This window comes from Dipodomys spectabilis, unplaced genomic scaffold (assembly GCF_019054845.1).
Source record: "Dipodomys spectabilis isolate Male_0828 unplaced genomic scaffold, ASM1905484v1 ptg000104l, whole genome shotgun sequence".
Classification (NCBI taxonomy): domain Eukaryota; kingdom Metazoa; phylum Chordata; class Mammalia; order Rodentia; family Heteromyidae; genus Dipodomys; species Dipodomys spectabilis.
Window position 1 is genome coordinate 1,127,336 of NW_024870781.1, and position 20,424 is coordinate 1,147,759.

At 42.4% G+C, this 20,424-nt stretch overlaps 1 protein-coding gene across 2 annotated transcripts in view; it reads right to left on the bottom strand.

Moving 5' to 3' along the window:
* Positions 1 to 19,192, bottom strand: part of LOC122114033 (desmoplakin) — a 52,505-nt gene extending 33,313 nt beyond the window's left edge. The window contains exons 1-4 of one of the 2 annotated variants that reach the window (XM_042687144.1): positions 18,680 to 19,192; positions 4,100 to 4,202; positions 1,134 to 1,282; positions 610 to 784 (exon numbers count right to left, since the gene is read on the bottom strand). In XM_042687144.1, coding sequence (XP_042543078.1) covers positions 610 to 784; positions 1,134 to 1,282; positions 4,100 to 4,202; positions 18,680 to 18,882 — 630 coding nt within the window. In that variant the 5' untranslated portion in view covers positions 18,883 to 19,192. The remainder of the gene's footprint in view (positions 1 to 609; positions 785 to 1,133; positions 1,283 to 4,099; positions 4,203 to 18,679) is intronic. The other variant, XM_042687145.1, reaches the window with a different exon arrangement.
* Between the last annotated feature and the right edge of the window lie 1,232 nt (positions 19,193 to 20,424).

Below are 20,424 nucleotides of genomic sequence, written 5' to 3' on the forward strand. Positions count from 1 at the left end.
CCAAGAAGCCCAAACCAGAATATCCAGTTTGTTCTTAACTCCTCCAATTTGTTAGTAGTTTAAATAAACCCCCATGATATTTTTCCTTTTTTTTTTTTCACTTGGAATTTCACTTGGAGTTTAGTTTTGAAATAGGGTCTCCCCCGCTCCCCTCCTTGGGAGCTGTCCTGGACCTCAATCCTTCTACTTATACTTTCCATCACAACTGGAATGACAAGGCACACACCACTACATCCAGTTGTTGTTTTTTTTCTGTTGAGATGGGTAGATTTTCAAACTTTTATTTTTTTGTCCCAGCTGGCCTGGGACAGAAATGCTATTGGTCTTTGCTTCCAGGGTAGCTAAGATTATAGGTGTGAGCCTTCCCTGCTGGCTCTTCATTTTCTAAGTTTCTATCTGCAATATGCACGAGGTGAGCGAGCCCTAACGCAAAACAAAGAAGACATGTAGCAAGTGGAAGTCATTTAGCACAGAACAGCGAGTGGTTGCTGTCACTGGAGGACCAGAACACTATGAGTTATCATCAGAACACTGGGGTTGACCCACTAGCCTCTGCATAGCTGTGTATAGCAGGCTTGAGGGTCACAGAACCATCATGGTGTTGCTTACCCTTTGCTGTCTCATCCACCCCAGGCATTCACCAGTGAGTCTCTTGGTAAACTCATCCCAGCCAGAGCCACTCTGACAAGTGTAGCCTCCACCTCCTTTCGAGCTGGCCCTTCGGACCCGAGGGACGCTGATGGCCTTATAAAGAGCTCGCATTTGCTCCTGGAGCTGGAGCAGCCTGAAAGAAAAGGAAAACAATGTTAGCATTGCAGGAAAACAAATGTGGGACAAATGTCCCCTTATCTGGGTCTTCGATAGGTCACTGTACAGGTTACACATGTTTTATTTGATGGTATCGTTTCTTTACTCCATGATTTGGAACTTGACAACCTCCAAGACATTAATTCCTGACAAGATGCTCCAAGGCATCAATACAGAAATGTTCTACCCTTTGCAGGACAAGGGGTTATCCTTCGTAGCATGTGTGCTACCTCCAGAAAAAGATCCGGATCATGGGACTAAGCAACAGGGTGTAAAGCACTCATCACAAGACCACTTCGATCCACACTCTGTTGTGTGCATAGTACCTTTTCTGATAAGCGTCACAGGGCTGGCCCATCTGTCGCATCTCCCGGATCAAGCTGTCTGTGATTTCCATCTGGTCATTAGCCTGTGTGAAACACTCATCCAGTTCTCTACTTCTAGCTAGCTGTATTCCATCTCCATATTTCAGTTCCTGAGAGAAAGAAGTAGCAGAGAAGAAAACACATAAGACTGGGAAGGAAAGCCTCTTGTATATTAGCAAAAAGCCAAAACTTTCTACTGTAAATGTAACAAATATATAATAAGCCCCTCTCCCTTTCCTCCACCCTCATAGAAAATTTCTAACTGAAACAATCTGAGATGAGGAAGCAGAGGAAGAAGGAAGAACTAAATTCTACTGAGTATCTCTAGTTTTCACTTGATTATTTGCTTCCCTTTATTTCAGTATGCTAAATGTCAATCTTTCATAGTCGCATTGAGCCCTCAGTGAATGGGTATTTCACTGTGGCATAGCTCAGTAACAGTAAACCAGATAAAGCCTTTTACATACCAACTAAGACTTTCCTGCACCTTACAGGAAAATGAAATTTTCAGTTCTTAAAAAGGAGGCTTTTGAGCTGTGAGCTAGTAGCTCATAGCCATCTGAGAATCAAGGTTCAAAGACAGCACAGGCAAAAAAATAATCTATGAGACCCTTATCTCCAATTAATCAGCAAAAAGCAAGAAGTAGAATTTTGGCTCAAGTGGTAGAGCACCAGCCTTGCATGTAAAAAGAGAGTAAGAGTATGAGAGACTCTGAGACTGGTGAACTATATCAATTGGACCTACCCACATCCCAATTTAGATGACGCATTACTGTTATATAAGATGTCACCAGTGGAGGAAGCTGAATGAAGGGTACACAGACTAAGCTCAACTATTTTTGCAACTTCTTATGAGTCTATGCTTATTAAATAAAAACTTCTTTCCTTTCTTTCTGGCAGTACTAGGGTTTGAACTAGGCTTCAGACTTGCTTGGCCAATGCTCTATCACCTGAGCCATACCTCTACCATGTTCCTCCCACCTTTATTTTTTCTTTTTCTTTTCTTTTTCTTTTTGTCTTTCTTTTGTTTTTCTTAACCTCGGGGTCTATGCACTGTTCCTAAGGGTTTTTTCTCAAGACTGGAACTCTATCACTTAACCCACAGCTCCACTTCTAGCTTTTCAGTGATTAGTTGGAGATAAAGAGTCTCAGAGACTTTCCAGCCCCTGATGGCTTCAAACAGTGATCCTCAGATTCAGCCTCCTTAGTAGCTTGGCCCACCTTTGCTTTAAATAGAAAATTTCCATGTCACTTGGAAGCTTATTCCAGAATTTTATATCTACTGCTTTCATTTGGTTTCCAGCCAAATAAAACTCAATTCTCTTTACAGAAATGTTAGCAATTAGGATATACTTTACTCAAACATGTTTTGTACTTCAATGCATATCAGTAGAAATAAGCTTTCAAAAAAATGATGCCACGTCTGGCTTTAGAACATGCACATATATCAAATCACTTCAATTGTGTCCAGAGATAAGCTGTGTTCAACAAGGCCTCCAATTTAGCTTCATGAGAGAGAGAGAGGCAGGCAGATAGAGAAAAACAGAAAAAACAGAGAAATGAAGAAACAGAGACAGGGAAAGAGGGAATATGTCTTCCTATGCAGTCAAGGCTGGCCTTGGAACGAAAATCCACCGATTATTTAAACTAAGATATGAGAACATTAAGTTATTCTTCAAACAGAAGAACCTATCAATTTGTTTAGCTAAACTCTGCTTCAAATGCAGACTATTTAGAGAATTTAGCAGATTCCGGATTCTAGTCATCACTCTAACATTAATGTCAACACTGGAGAGACTGGAATCCAATCCCTTTGCTGAAAAGATACAATAATTCTTCTCCACTCTCTAGTCTGTTTTTAGCAAACTCAGATGAAACCCAAGTGCCACAACATATTGAAATGGGCACTTTACACAGCAAATAGCTGGAACCTGTTATTTTTACTCCCAATCTAATGACTTAAGATAGCTAGATTTCTTAAGACATATCATAATCAAAGCCAAGAGTATAGCTTAGTGGTAGAGTGCTTGTTTCACATGTGCAAGGTCATAGGTTCTATGTCAGATCCCTAAGAAATAAGAAAGAAATTTTTCTTTAAAAATATGTCATAAGGTTCTCACAATGCTTGCTTACTTTCCAAAGTTCTATGTTTGTCTAGTAGAGTTGTTCTCTCAATACAGTCACTTTTCCAAAAGTGGACAATACAAGAGGCAATCCATCCCAATCTAGTCCTAGACACATGTCAGGCTACATTTCTCAAAAAAATGTTGTTCAATTTCAAAAAGGTCTCATTAGTCTGTAATAGAAACGTCTATGGCATGAGACTTTATTTGAAAACTAGTTCTCATGGTTACATCAGCATTACAAATAAGATACACATCTGCTATGGTTTAAACATTGCTCTGGCTTGTCCCCTGTGAAATGGTAGTTGACATTTAATCCCTATTATGAAGATACTAAGATGTAGGACCTTTAAGAGGTGGTTAAGCTAGTCATGTGATCAATGGATTCACAGGCTAATAGGTCACCTTCAGAGAAGGTCTGCTAGGAAAGCCAGTTTGGCTAGACCTCTTGTGAATTCCCTGTCTCTTCCGCGATTGATGCCTTTGCTGCCAGCAAGACCACCACCAGATGTGGCTCTTGATCCTAGACCATAAGCTAAAATAAACCTCTTTTCTTTGTAATAGACCCAGACTGGGGTACTGTATTACAATATGTATCCTTCTCTAGTCTATTAGGAAAAATACCCCAGAAAACAAAGACAATATCCCCTCTAGTCAATTCTGAAAAAAGACCATCTCTAACACAGTAAGTCTAAGAAAGAGGTCAGAGAACAGGATGTACAATCAGGAGAGCTGAAAGCTACAGGAACCCACTAGAGCATGGATGAAACTTTGCAAGAAGCACCCAGAATAAAGAAAGCTTACCGGCTGTACAATGAGCTCTGCTCGCATCAGGCAGTCAGCGCAGTTCTGCAGGAGCTCCTGGATGGTGTTCTGGTTCTGATGTCTGGACATGGTGCCAGTTTGACTGAGGAGGAAAACACAAAGAAATCAGACATCAAATGGCATTTAAAAATCTAATGGTGAAATTATCTGAAACTTTCATATAAGTTGTAATAACAAGACAAAAATACTCCCATTAGGCTCTCCACCCAGATTACCCAGCGGTTAAGTTAGCATTGTGTTGTTTCCTTCTCTCCTCTCTGTTATGTGTATTTGTGTATATGTACCTTTGTTCTGAATCATTTCAGAGTTACAATGACCTGTTACATTTCAGCATACATTTCCTTAGAATAACAACACTTATTTACAAATCCACAGTGCAGTTACTAACATCAGGGAATTTAAAATGGGTATAACTATTTTCCAATCTTCAAAACTTTTTCAAATGTCGCCACTTAGACCAATAAAGCTGTTTACAACTTTTTTTTGTTTGTAGTTGCAAAAACATATTTCCAGTAATGACAGGAAGCCATTTCAGACTATTTATCAAGCCTTCCACTTCAGCCCACAACAATACACAATGCCATGTTCCCAACAACACAAGGGAAGCCCTCCTGAGGTCCAACGTGGAGTGTGGAGATTTCACTTGCAAGTCTACAAGAAGAGAGAAAAGCTTATTCTACAAAAGATTGTTCGCAATCTCAGCCAATGCCAGTAATGGAAAAGAAATCACAGTGTGAAGAAAGTGATGAAAATTCAGTATCTTTAATGCAAAAGCAAGCTTCTTTCTTTAGAAGTTCCTTGAATGAATACTTTTCTCAACAGTGAGGTTCATTCTATGTACATCCCAAGTGTGACACTTTTCTGGAAGACATGGCAGAAACTTTAAAAAATGGTGGTATTGCATAAGGGTGTAGATATATATATTTGTATGTATATATATTTATATATATACATATATATGTATGTATATAGTACATATGTATATATACATAGTACATATTTATATATACATATATATGCGTGTATATATATTTACTGTGTGTACCAGCACTAGGCTTTGAACTCAAGACCTTAGCACTAGCCCTTTGCTTTTTCACTCAAGGGTCTACAAATTAAGCCACAGCTCTACCTTTAGCTTTTTTTTCTGGGTAATTGGTGGTAAAAGTCTTACCAACTTTCTGCCCAAGCTGGCTTGAAACCTCCATACTCAGATCTCGGTCTTATGAGTAGCAAGGATTACAGGCATGAGCCATGGGCTCCTGGCTCCATAGATGTATTAAAGAATTTCATTGCTTTAAAAAAGGTAAGTTTGATGGTGGGTGCTGGTGGCTCACAACTGTAATCCACACAAGTCAGGAGGCTGAGATCTGAGGCTCATGGTTCAAAACCAGCCAGGGCAGGAAAGTTCCTAAGACTGTTACCTCCAATTAATCACCAGAAAACCATAAGTGGTAGTGTAGCCCAAAGTGTTGGAGTACTGGCCTTGAGCAAAGGAGCTTAGGGACAGTGCCCAGGCCCCAACTTTAAGCACCATGCCCTACAAAAAAAATAATAATAAATAAATAAATAATAAAGGTAAGTTTGGGCTGAAGGTGTAGCTTAGAGATAAAACATTTGCCTATCATATATAAGGCCCTGGGTTCCATTCCCAGCAATAAAAAGGAAAAAAATAAAAAGGTTTGAGAAATAATGGCCATGTTATACACAGATGGGTAGGCTCCCAAGAATGTGGGAACTTTTCCCACAGCGCCTGACCATGCATCTTCATACCATAAGGAAGTACTTTCTTTTCTTGCCACCTCTTTGGGGTCCCTGCCTGCAAAGCAAGTCTCCCCAACAAGCCTGTACAAGCTGAATGTGGGTGAGGAACCCAGCCCTCCCTGGGAACCACTCCCAAAGGATGATACCAGCTCCTCCAGGCACTGCCTGAGCTGTCCACCCATCAAAACCATACTGGCCTCCCCCTCTGATCCACCATGAATACAACCAGTCTCTCCTCCACTCAGGTACACAGGAAATCTGGCACGCTTCTCAGGCTGCTGGGGCATAAGCTAGACTACACCCATTGTCCTAACTTGTTCAGAATTCCAACTACCTTAGAACACTTCCCCAAATGTACCTATTAGGTAAGAAACTCAAAAGACAAAGGAAACATTATTAAGAAATACAGAAACCTCATTTCTAACCCTAGAAGAGTATGAAAGTAAGAAGGTCCTTCTAATTGTTCAAGCCTAGTTGAAAAGTTCACACTGACAACACAGCAAGACCCTGTACACATTCTTAAAAAGGAAATTAGGAGGACTGGGAAGGTGGCTCAATGCTAGAGTGCTTGCCTTGCATGTATGAGACCCTGGGTTCGATTCCTCAGCACCACATAGGCAGAAAAAGTGGAAGTGGCGCTGTGGCTCAAGTAGTAGAGTGCTAGCCTTGAGCTGAAGAACTGAGGGACAGCGCTCAGGCCCAGAGTTCAGGCTCCACAACCGACAAAAAAATAAAATAATTTTTTTTTAAGAAAGGGAATTAGGAGAGCCTTTCGTAATTGTGTTTGTTGCCTGTGTTGAAAGAAAATGAGTGCACCTTTCATCTGAAATATCTGGAAATTCTGTTCAGCAAGTTAGGTCCAAGAGCGATCCCCAACAAAGAATGCCAGTCCTGAGCACATAAATGACAGAGTTCTCTCTTAGCAGAATGTAAAGTCAGAGTTTCTAAGTGATTTAACAAGGTGTGCCACTATAAAAACTATCATAAACTGAGCTTTAAGACAGAGGTAGTTAAGGAAAACTGGGTACAATAAATACAAGAACTTTGTACTAACTTTTCTGTGAATGTTAAACTATTCCAAAATAAAAATGTATTAAGGGGTGGGGAGGGATTGTAGCTCAATGACAGTGTGCATGCTTACCATGCATGAGACCCTGAGTTCTCTCTCCAGCACTGTAAAACACAGAGATAGGAAGTCAAGTTCAAGTGTGAAAAAATGTATCAAAAGTGTATGAGAGAATTTTTTCTGATTTTGCATTCCCTCCTTGTTTTAGAAGACATTCCTATTTCTAGATATCAGCTGGCCTCTCTATGAGGAAAAGACTTTTCTCCTCTTCTCCTTTTCTCCTCTTCTCTTTGCCTCTCTGAACTTTTCAGAACCAGGCAATTCCAGATGCTGCTCATAATACTAAAAATTCCTTTGTGCTTTATTAAACGACTTGCATGCATTCACAACATGCCCTTCCTACGGCTGAGCATTCATGTATTACACCTTGTACTTTATAGGTTAGCAATTGTATGTGAAAGGGGTGCACAGAAATCTCATTTCTTTAAAGATTGAAAAAGAAAAGCTAAAAGAGCTGAAAGAATGAACATAAGCATCTCTTGTATTGTAATTTGTATGCAGGAAACAATATTCTCATTAATCAAATTTCAGTAACTCCTCTTTGCCCACAGATGATACATTCTAAGGCCCCCCAGTAGACACTAGAAACCCCACATGGTACTAAATCCTACAGTTTTGTTTTTTTTTTACCTATATACATAGACACCTATGATCAAGTTTAATTTGTAATTACCAAATAAGAGGGTTAACATTAACAGCAACATTATAACAATATATTGTAATGAAAGGTATTGGAAACTTCTGAACTGCTGATTTCTAGACCTTTTATTTAATAATTTAATTGAATTTTAACTGAAACTGCAGAAAGTGAAACTACGGATAAGGAGTGACAGCTTGCTGAACACAATTTTTCTTTTTTAAGTAAGACCTGCTTATGCTGTCTTTCATCCATAGAATCCTGACTTGAGACTAAAGTGTGAAAACAAAGTGAAAGGGAGCCAGGGGGCCTGTCTGGTGGTTCTGTCCACCACAAAAGGCAGATTCAGCCAACTGAAGCTCAGTGAAGAGAAAAAATCCACCTTGACATTTCAGTTTGCTTGTCTTAGCCTAGAAAAGAATCTGCTCAGAACTAGCTGTGCTTGAACCAAGGACAGCCTTAAAGCACAGGCAGAAAAGTTTGATCTACCTGGTCAGTCTCAAGTAAGTCAGATAAATCATCAATGCTTTGGGTGGAGTATAAAACCCTCAGTCTGAGAGTCTGAGGGTTGGCTTCCTGGAACACATCTAATTAGTGGTAAAGTAGTTTCCTCTTGCACAGACAGAGCACTACCATGTGTGAACAAAATAAGTTAAATAAATATATCATTTGACTTAGGTATGTGTTTCAAAAATCTCTAGCTTCAAAAGAAAATCTCAATACTGCTAAAAATGGATGTTAGAGGTACAAGATTTAATATCATGTTAGAAATTGAACTAACATGCATCCAATTTCCTCTGTGTGTGTGTGTGTGTGCACGTGTGCACCAGGACAGGGCTTGAACTCTCGGTCTGGGTGCTGTCCCTTAGCTTTTTCACTCAAGGCTGATGCTCTACCACTTGAACCACACCTTCACTCCCAGCTTTTTGTTGGTAAATGAATATAAGAATCTCATAGATATTTCTGCCAGAACTGGCTTTAAACCTTGATCCTTAGATCTCAGCTCTCTGAATAGCAGCTAGGATTACAGGAAGAGCCACAACATCGAGCCAAGTTTTCATTTTTAAATCTCATTTCAGTGGCATAGAAGATAGATGATAACATAGACTTTTTTGGAAAAAAAAGGAAAACTATTTGAGGCAAATCAAACAAAAGAATATTGATTTCTCAGCAGGGACCGTGGCTTACAGTGCTTGCCTACCATACATGAGGCCCTGGGTTCAATTCCTCAGTACACCAACAAAAAGTAAATAAAATTAATTAAAATTTATTAAATTAAAATTTATAATTTATTAATTTAATTTATTAAAATTAAAATTTATTAATTAAAATTAATAAAAATAAAAGGAAAATACAAATTTAAAAAGGACTATGGAGAAAAACAAACTTTACAACTTTGGGGGGGGCAGGAATGGGAGGGTGGGATGGGAGGGCAGGGATGGGAAGGGGAAACAAAGCAGGAGGCAACAATGCTTGATAAGAAATGTACTCATTACCTAGGTCATGTAATTGTAACCCCTCTCTACGGTATTTTCACAATAAAAAAAAATTATTTTTTTTTTTTGGGTCCGGTCGTGGGGCCTGAACTCTGGGCCTGGGCGCTGTCCCTCAGCTCTTCAGCTCAAGGCAAGCACTCTACCACTTGAGCCACAGCTCCACTTCCGGCTTTTTTCTTTTTGCTTATGTGGTGCTGAGGAATCGAACCCAGGGCCTGGAGCATGCAAGGCAAGCGCTGTACCACTGAGCCACCTTCCCAGCCCATAAAAAATTTTTTTAATTAAAAAAATTTTTAAAAAGACTCAAGGAGAAACTTCTCAGAAGAAGAATGGCCAATAGATGCATGAAAAATGTTCAATATCTCTGGCCACAAAATAAGTGCAAATTGTGGAATTAACAATAGCCAATGTTGGTAGGGATGTGACCTAAAGGTAACGCTACTACACTGCTGGTGGGAATGTAAACTTGTTCAATGGTTACGTAAGTGGTTTTGAATAAATAAATATATTCAATAAACAGATGTAAAATTCCAGGGAGAAAAAGAAAAGGATTATTGACTTCTAAACTAGAATTAATAGTAATCTTTGAAAAAAATAACACATCCTTAAAAGTTTTTCTTTGGGGCCGGGCGCTGGTGGCTCACGCCTGTAATCCTAGCTACTCGGGAGGCTGAGATCTGAGGATCGCGGTTCAAAGCCAGCCCGGGCAGGAGAGACCGTGAGACTCCTATCTCCAATAAACCACCAGAAAACCAGAAGTGGCGCTGTAGTTCAAGTGGTAGAGCGCTCGCCTTGAGCTGAAGAGCTGAGGGACAGCGCCCAGGCCCAGAGTTCAAGCCCCACGACTGACAAAAAAAAAAAAAAAAAAAGTTTTTCTTTGGGCCGGGCACCAGTGGCTCACGCCTGTAATCCTAGCCACTCAGGAGGCTGAGATTTGAGGATTGTGGTTCAAAGCCAGCCTGAGCAGGAAAGGCCATGAAACTCTTAAATAAACCACCCAGAAAACCGAAAATGGTGCTGCAGTTCAAGCACTAGAGCACTCATCTTGAGCTGAAGAGCTGAAGGATAGCACCCAGGCCCAGAGTTCAAGCCCCACGACTGACCAAAAAATATATTTTTTCTTTGGTGTTTATATGTTTTATAGTGCCAAGGATCTAACTGAAAACTTCCTTTACACATGTTCCACAAGCACTTTACCACTGAGCTACACCCCAGTACAAAACTTTTTAATTCTTCTAAAATTGTTTTATCTTCAAACTCACAAAGACAAATGACTCATACTACAAAGAACCTGCCTGTGCAAACTTTTTCCCCTTAGTTCATTTACAAGTTTAAACAAGTAATGGTTCCAAGCATTTGTATAAAGATCATTGGCTATAAGGAAAACATGTTCTGGATTTTAATCCAAACAGTTCATATGAAAATCTGAACAGCATCCTAGAACTATATCTTTTTTTTTTTTTTTTACTATGTTTAAACGTTTTAATAGGTCTTGAGGTATCAGTTTAACACTAGTTGCCAGAATATTGTAGTTTTTTAAAAAAAACAAATGTTCATGAGAAGCATACAGCATTACTAAGTAAAATTATTTTTTAAAGAATTACTCAATTTTACTGCTCATTAGACACTCAAGCTAACTGTATTTCTTTTATACTTTATCATTTCTTTCCTTCCTTTCTTTTTCCACGCCTCTCTCATTCTCCTTTTTAAAAACTTTAATCGATGCAGTCTTGTATGTATTCCTCAAACAAATTCCTCTGCATTCAGGTTCACTGAATTCAGCTTAGAAATAAATCTCAGTAAATTTTTTTGTAAATTATAATTGTAAAATACATTAATGTGAGCTCGTGGCCTTTTTGTTTAGCTCTTTATAATTTTTGTTTTCAATGCTGGAGATGGAACCTGAGCCTTACACATGCTTAAGTGCTATACCACTGGATACATCCCCAGCCTTTTTACAATTTTTTTTGTATATACTTTTTATTGTAAAGGTACTGTACAGAGGGGTTACAGTGACATGAGGAAAGTAATGAGCATATTTCCAATCGAGCATTGTTACCTCCTTCTTTATGCCTTTTTACAATTTTAACACCTCTTTCACATATTCTATATTGATTGCGTTTCTTTAAGGAATCTTAAGCAAAAAGAAGAAATATTTTTTTTCATGTAAGATACCGTCCTTCCAAGATTCACTAAACATCCTAGACATCACAGATGTGGGAGGAGGAATGACTGACCAATAACGCCTCCTCATGGTAGCTCATCTGGTCACAGTCTGCCCCTATTTCTGCACTATTTGCACACCTGGCTACACACTCCTGGAGAGCAAAGTTCCATACCTTAGTCATCTTTACTCCTACACACGCCTAACAACACAAGGCCTTGCACACATAATGAACCTGACGTATGTTTATTTGACTTATTAAAGTAGAAGAAAAAACAAAGGCAAATAAACAAAGGCAAATAAATGACTGATTTAAGAGTCAGTCCTTATCTGATTTGAAAAGAGAAACTGGGGAGCACAGCTATTCCTGCCCCCATTCCTATCCCAACAAATGAGCAAAAGAAAAGGGTTTCTTCCTGTAGACCTAAGTGAAAGGGTCTCACATATCTCTAGATCCTTCACTTTGCCCTCATGGAGGAGCTAGGGAGACAGTACTCGGACAAAAGTCCCACTTCCTGTCTGGGTAGCTCTCTATTTGTCATGTTTGTGAATGGTATAGGGAAGGGAGCAACTTGATCACATCCTGTTGCCTTCATTAAGATTTTGAGTTTGGGCACAGTTGGAGCCCTACTCCAACTCCAACACCGAGCTGGGCATCTGAGCAAGCTGGAGTGATCAGCCTTCACAATGCTTGCCTGTCATGTCTGAATCAGAGGTAGGTAGGAACACCCAACAGTGGTGTGCAGGCACGACAGAATGAACTCCTCACTTCCAAAGGGCTCTGCCTCTGGTGGCTGCTACTATTCCACAATCCTGGAATTTTCTTTTGTGCTTTTGTCTTTGCCCCAGTCTATAATTTTAATGTGTGCAGAAAATTGGGTAAGGGTGAGAAAACAAAAATAAGAGTGCATTCATGTAGCAGTTAAAGTAAATTTATGTTTTTAAAAAGTGAGATTCATAGTTGGTGTCTCCTGCCTGTAATCTTAGCTACTTAGAAGGCTGAGATCTGAGGATTCTGATACAAAGCCAACTCCAAAAATCCAGACTCTTATTTCCAATTAACTAGTAAAAAAAAAAAAAAAAAAAAAAGCTGGAAGAGGAGGTATGGCTCACGTGGTAGAGGCCACCCTGGAGCAAAAACAACTAAGCAAGAACATGAATCCCTGAGTTCAAGCCCCACTAACAGCACACACACACAAAAAGAGGGATTCAAGAAAATGAATTTAGAATTAAGCGAGCCGTTTGTAAGAATTCTTAAGATTATCTAAAGTTTCTACAATTCAACAAGAATAATATATTTAAATTGCATGAAAAAAGCTTATTGAGGAATGAGAAAATTCACCAAAAGATGCCTTCTTTTCTTTTATGCGTAGAATGTCCTAAGAATGTTTGGTTCTTACAAATTCAATACCAAACTAAGGGTTTCTATTTTGAATCGTTTTCCGGTTCAAAAACTTACATTTATTTTACTGAGCACCCCCAAATTGTTAACAAGTTGCCTGCTTATCCATGAAGAAGCCAACTCTTTATCTTCCCCCCAGATGCCAAATAAATGAGGCATGTTGAATTTGAATTTTTAAAAAAAGTGATTTCCAAGAAAACCTTAGATCTGTTTGCTGCACCTTTTCACTAAAAGAGTTATCTTTTTTCATAAAGTGTAGAGATAGCCTTCCTTGTGTTTTCAAAGATGTGGGTCCATCCAGCTCAAGGTAACAGGGCATTCATAGGAGGTCACTCCACACAGTTCACTGGGTCTCAAAGGGCTTTCACTTCACCATCAGAACTACCTGAAACCATTTTTAGTTTTAAAAGACAGGACACTGGGATCAACCTAGCAGAAGAGAAACGGAGAAAAGCCTGGGAAGGACCAGTGCTCCCAGCACTAAAGCCTTCAGACAGAAAGGTCTTCTAGAATCGTCTAGAACCTCCTCATCTGGAAAGACTGGTTCTTGTCAAGGTAGAATTCTCCCAGTCACACCCAAGCCCTCTTCTACTCCACGCCCACCTGCTCCCTCCCCCAAGAAGTCAGCATCCAGGCGTCAGGCATCAGCAGATTTTCTCTTCCAAGACATTTCAGTCTCCTGAGCAACAATGATATCATACCCATATTTAGAGAAAAGCATTACTACCATTGAAAGCTGTTTTGTCCCACTAAATAACTATTAGACAGCTGAATACAGAATCAACAAGCGATCCTCAGTACAGAATCATATTGGCAAGCAAGCAAGCAAGCAAGAAAGAGAGAGAGAGAAAAAGAAAGAAAGAAAGAAAGAAAAGAAAGGCAGGAAGGCAGGAAGGCAGGAAGGAAGGGAGGGAGGGAGGGAGGGAAAGGAAGGAAGGAAGGAAACCACTTCCTTTAAAAGGAAATAGAAACTTAAGAATACTAATGAAAGAAACAACGGTTCTGAAATTAATATTTTACAGGAATGCAGAGGAGGATCACAACAGATTAAAAAGAAGTAAAACCTTGTATTTGCTAGAGAAGAGTTTACAAGTGGAAAAGATAAGTTCTAACAAGAAAGGGTGGATGTTTCCCTGGATCATATGTCATCTTGGATTGAAAGTCCACCACTTGTTAGTTGTACAACCATGGGGCAAACTATTTATTTATTTTTATTTATTTATTGCCTGCCCTGGACCTTGAACTCAGGGCCTCTCTGTGCTCAAGGCTAGCCCTCTACACTTGAGTCACAGCATCACTTCCAGCTGCCACTTTCTGCTTTTTCTGCTTATGTGGTTCTAAGGAATCAAACCCAGGGCTTCATGCATGCTAGGCAAGCACTCTATCACTAAGCTGCATTCCCAAGCCCTGTTTAACTAAATTTTAACCTCAGTTTCCCATCAGCAAACTGATTTAGTTGTGAGGTTTAAGACAAGATGCATAAAACATACCTTGCATATCAGAGATGTCTACTAGGTAATAGGAACAATTATTAGCCATGGAGCTGATCTTTAATAAAATATATACCTTACCCACATTTAATAGCCATGTAAATGTTGTCCACCATATATTAAGCCTACCTGAATCTTACTTTGCCATCATTTCTCTGAAAAATATTTAGATCATACATTCTATGAGTCACCCAAGCTCTGAGCCTGTGTTCCCAAGACTCTCCCTGGCCTCTTGCCTCAAGCGGTTAGCTGAAGCTATCACTCCACCTGGGCTATACCTACTCTCCTTTCCCACGGCCAGGGCCCACATTCAGACTTCTGTTCCCTTCTTCCTGCAGTAGGGCAAGGGCTCCCTTACTCCTACTCCTCCAGGTAGTCTTTTCCCACTTCACCACTCCACACAGAGCTGTGGTGTTCTTTGAAGAGCATCCTGCAGCTCAGTTATGACCACTCTACTTCCCTGCTCCCTCAAAAGAATCGCCTTTTATTGGCTACAATGACAACCTGCCAGTGCTCTCTTCCAACTGGCCAAGTGCTTTTCCATCATCTTCCAAACTACCTTTTGCCTTCCTTTTGAGTGCTTTCTTAGTTACAGTGAATGCCCAAAAAGGCCTCCCAAACTTTTCTCACCTCATCTTCTCTGATGGCCCATCAGAGCTGAAATACTCCAAAATCTAATTCAACACCACTTCTTTTATAAAGCCTGTGAAGACCCTGAAGTCACTTATACCCCTCGCATCAATCAGCCTATGACTTTTCAGTTTGGTTTGTAAAGTTAGCAATGGAACCTAGAGCCTTGCACATGCTCGGCAAGTATTCTAGAGTCTAATTCTGCTCTCCTATATCACCATACTTGTGTTGTTTCCAAGCTACAGTCCTTTCAAGCATTCTCATTTTCACCTTGTCAATACCTAATGCATGCCTATGAAAATACTGGCTGCATGAAAATATTAACTTTGAGATACTGTCATTTAAGTACAGGACTATCCAATCTAAAAGTCAGGGAGGATGGCCCAGAGAGGACCAAATTGAGGCTAAGTGACCCTCAGCAGTTCTTCCTGCTCTAGATCAGCACTAATGATTCTACTTGTCTCATGCTAAGAAACCAGGTTTTGTTGGTCTGTTTTGTAATGCTGAGGCACTGGCACATACCAGACAAGCACTCTACCAATATCTACTTTCCAAACTCTGGTTTTACTTTTGAAATAATGAGGTCTGGAGGAAAATAAGCATTAGCATTATAACCAAATATTTTTGAGGCTTAACAACTATGTCCTTGCCTTGAAATCCTTCTACAAAGTCCATGCTTGATTGGTGGAAAATCTAACCAGGAACTTGGTTACTTAGGTGAGAAATTTCGTCACAAATTAGTAATTTGTTAAGAACAAGTCTAGAGAAGTTTTTCTTCCATTGAAAACCGTATTAATCTAATGCCTTATAAAAATCTTAAGTTTATAACTTTCAAAATTATACCTATTACGTACTAGGCACACACACTTACTAAACATTAGTAAAATGTTAAGTTGAACATAAGAAAGAGTTTAAAAAGTCATTGTAGATTTCATTAGCCTAAATAATTACACAAGACAAATAGGTCATGGGAGAATATACTCAGATGCTAAGTATATAAATATAAAAGGAAGAGCTGAATACATAAAACAAAATTTAAAAAATCACCCATCTAATTTAGCCAATAAAGGAGTAGTTCTTGAAATGAGTATAAATCCAACCAGCTGTTTTCATACTGGTTTGGGGGCCATTAAAAAAATGGCTTTCAGTGTCTTATTGGCACAGTTAATTGGACAAAGGGGTTTCCTTGTGATCTTTAAAACCTTTTACTTTGGGGGGAGCCTTTTGGCCAGAAAGGGACTTCTTAAATTCAGTGTCATCTGTTTAGCAGAGGCAGGGCTCCCTCCACCCTTGAGCAGAGGCCTCCTACTTCTAAGAGTACGTAGTCTGAGAAAACAGATCTCTCAGTACAAAACTGTAAGCCACCAGAAAAACAGGTACCGGGTGCCTGTTCCATCAGTAGCCATTATTTGAAAATGGAGAAGTCAGCATTTATGGGCTATTTTGTATTCAGCAACACCCCTACAGGCTAGGACAGGCTTGGGGGGAATGGGAGGGGGACTCCAATACCTGGGTGGAGGAAAGAATGAGAGCCTGCTTGCTGACTCAAAAGCTCCAGAGTCTGATGCTTGGCTCTGAGGCTGAGACACATCCCAGGTAAGGGGGAAAAAAACTCTTTCCTCCAAGTGAGATAAGCTTTTCACTAGGGTCTGCTTTCCCTTCTCAAGGGGATGTAAAACTTGACAGGCTTATAAACACTAGGAAAACAGAACACAGGACACCGTACAATGGGAAAACACTGATCCTCCTCATACTAAATGGTTCAGTAAAGAATCTTAATAAGCCTGTATCTTTATGAAGTTTACTACCAATAAATGAATTAAAAATCTCCTGGCCAGGCCAGGCGCTGGTAGCTCCTGCCTGTAAGCCTAGCTACTCAGGAGGCTCAGATTGGAGGATCTCCACTCAAAGCCAGCCAGGGTAGCAAACAAAGTCCATGAGATTCTTATCTTAAATTAACCACCAAAAAGCCAGAAATGGAGCTGTGGCTCAAGTGGCAGAGTGCTAGTCTTGAATAAAGGAAGCTTATGGACAACATCCAGACCCGGTGTTCAATCTCCAAGAATGAAAAAGAAAAGAAAAAAATCTCCACAAAGTGTGTGAGAAGTCAAAGGAATGACACATTTCATTAACAGGCTCTGGTTATTGTCAAGATAAAAGCACTATGCGGGGGAGGGCATAGCTCAGTGGTAGAATGTTTGACTAGAATGTTCAAGAACCAACACTGCAAAAACAATAATTACAAAGGTAAAGATAAGAAATCCAGGCCAGTTAAAAGAATATTAAATAAAAGATTAATAATAAATCTCTCCCCCCCCCCCCCACAAAACTACTAAAGAAATTACACATATTCTGACTTGGATTTAAATGATAAATCCACCCATTTAAAGGAATATACACTTCCTAAATCCTGGAAGACCGAGATATAAAAATAAAGCTTCAGACTTAAATTGTTAGCAATTTAAATTTTCTTTTTTAAACAAACTTTTGTGAAAACCCAAGTTTTTACTCCTATTGCTTAGCTTTAAAAAAAAAAAAAAAAAAAAAAAACGATGGAAATCCCCGGCACATTCTGTACAGAAAATAAAAAAAGATCCAAGAGTGTGACAATATTTTTTTGCTCACACTCGTACACAGAAACGAGAAAATAGATGATCAAGATGTTCCAGGAGTAAATAAATAAATCTAAGAGGAAAACAGGTTGCAACTCGCCTAAGTCTCGGCGTTCAACACTGCCAGCAAAACAAAACTCTCGGAAGTGTTCAGGTGGCTCCTCCCCAGCCGAAGGCCACAACGCTGGGGAGGTTAAGTCCCAGAGCTAGGGCTTCTTTCCCCAAGCTCGACGTGAGTCCACTCCGGCGACGGAGTGAGAGCTTGTCCCTTACCTCCCCTCCCTCACGCCGGGGACCCTTGGATCTGAATCTGCTGCGACCTGGGAAAGCAGACCCCGTGCCGCCTCCGGCAGGAGCCTCTTCCCCCGCTTCTAGGCCAGGGAGCCCCCGCGCCCTCAAACCCTCCCCTCCCCCAGAGGCGCTGGGGACGTCTGTCCCGAGTTTGTTTAAGGAAACGATCGGAAAGTCACGCGTGGTGTTGCCAGCTGGCCAGGGCTGGTGGTCACTGGGAGGATGTGGGTGTTATCTGGGGGTCGTGGATATGATCTGGGGGGTCGTGGGGGTTATGGGGAGGGGGGGGACGAGGGTGCTTTGGTCAGAGTTCCGGTCACCAGCCTAGCCACCGCCCCTAAAAGCAGCCTTCCCTGGGGGAGTGGGGGCCAAAGGATCCGAGGCGGGGTCTTCGCGGGAGAAGGGTCTTCTTGCAACGCCAACCATACAAACACTCTGGGCTGGCCCAGGACCCCCAGGTGTCGTAATCCTGGGGAAGACCCTGAATTTGGGGTGACCATAGTGTAGACGGGCGGAGCCCCGAATCCCTCCAGGACAGCGGGCAACGCCGGGACCTCACCCCCGCGGGCCAGGAGCCACCGCTGTGGTCACCCCGGGGGGCGGCGGAGAGTCGCGCGGCCCGCGCGCCCCCAGAGCCCTTCCGGGGCACCCCGCTGGCCGGGGATGGGAGGGGTGACGCCCCCTTCCAGCCACCTGGCCCAGGCTCGCGAGAGAGGGCCGAATCGGGCTCCCAGGGCCGGCCTCGGGCGCGGCGCCCACCCACACCCACCGAGGTCAGCGCCGCGCGCCGCGGGTCCTGCGCCCGGCGCGGTCGGTTAATGCTTTGGTGACTCCGGGCACACACGCTCCGCGTTGAGACCAGCACGTCCGGGTCGCCTCCCTATCCCGAGGCTCTGGGACCCGGCTGGGAGCCCGTGCGCGCCCCGCGGCCGGACCCCGCGGGTACCCACCAGTAGCCATCCGAGTTCTGGTCGTTGACGGTGCAGCGCCGCGAGTAGTAGGTCCTGGTGGTGGTGCACCCGCCTCCGCCACCGCCGCCGCCGCCGCCGCCGCCGCCGCAGGTCACCTCGTAGCGCAGGTCCGGGCCGGACTCGGCGCGGGTCATGCGGCCCAGCGTGTTGATCCGCGGGTGGGACCCCCCGTTGCAGCTCATGTCGCCGGGCACTCAGGAGAGCCGCTCAGCGCCCAGGCCTACGCCGGGAGGGGCCGCCTTGGACAAGGTTGGCGGGGGCTCAAACAACGGGGGAAACGGAGGACAGGGGAGTAGGGGGGGGAGCGCAGGAGGAGGGGGGCGCGAGGACGGCGACGACCGGCCCGGAGCAGCGGCCGCAGCGGGAGGAAGAGCTGTGGCTGTGAGCGTGGCGCGGGCGCAGAGGAGCTGGGTCTCGGAGGGGTGTTGGTGTGGGTCGGCGAGGGCTCGAGTCTCCTCCCCCGTTGGCACCCGGCGCTGGAGCCACACCTGGCCGGTTTCTTCCCAGGGCGGGGTGCGGCCGCCGCGCCTCCCCCGTGCTCTCCCCCCCCCTCCCCGTCCCGTGTCACCGACGCGCACCAGCCGCCCCACCCCACCTGCGCCCGCCAGCCGCCGGCCCCGCCCTGCCTGCGCCGTGGGGAGGGGCGGGGTCTGGACTCGGCGCCACCCCACCCGCAACACACACCGCGCAGCGCCGGGACCCCCCTTTAAAGGATTTATTCCCTTCTGGGGGGGGCGAAAATAAACTGGAATGGAAGGGCCTTTCGATTGGACAATTACTTGTTAAAACACTTATCTTTGCTCGCCCTGGAAACTGTGCCAGGCAAGCTTTGAATAGAAACCCAACCGAAGACAGAACGCCTGGTTGGTGGATTTGTTTGATGAGTTTTAATCCAGGAAATTGCCTGCGAATGTCCGATGTGTAAAAACTTAAAAAGAAAAAAAAAAGAGAGAGAACTGCCACCTCTAGAAAAATCTTCACAAGAATTATTTTCTCTGACGCATGAAGATAAAGACGAAAACACAACGGTTACTTTTCGTGGGATAACATCAAAATGTTACTTTAAAGCTTTTTTTTCCCCTTTTGACCGTAGCTTTCATTAGGAAATTGCAAAAAGTAAAACTTCAGTTTCCACGTGTTGTACAAAGAACCTTGGCTGTGCTTTTCTGGCTCATGCCCCAGGGCACTGTCTGGCCAGATCCAAGCACTTTTGAAACTATGAGCACTTCCAGCAAGTCAGTGACCGGGACCCTTGTGCCACACGAGCCTGAGAGCCACCTAGAGCCTGATAACCTCCCCACTGGGTGCAGATGAGTAATTCCAAACCAGAACATTCCAGCAACTGGCTCCAAAACCACGCCCAGTTAGTAGCTGAGTGTTAACTACACTACACCGAAGACTCTATCAGCTGAGTGGAGATACCAACCCATACACCATCCAGAAAAGCTGATTCTATCATCTGGGAAAATGTTGAAATCATTCCTCAATCAATATCCTTTAAGGATCTTTATAATAAATTTATTTCTCATCTTTACAAATGTTAGCTAACTTCCTTATTATACAATTTCTGAAATGTGTACAAACTGACAAAAAAGCAGTGAAATAATATCCAAATATTTGTTCTAAAGGAAACAGAAGTGAAAATTCTAAATGTGTCATATTTGTACCCCTAATAAATAATACTTTTAGCTTAGGCACAACCTTTAGCAACAACCATGAAAAAA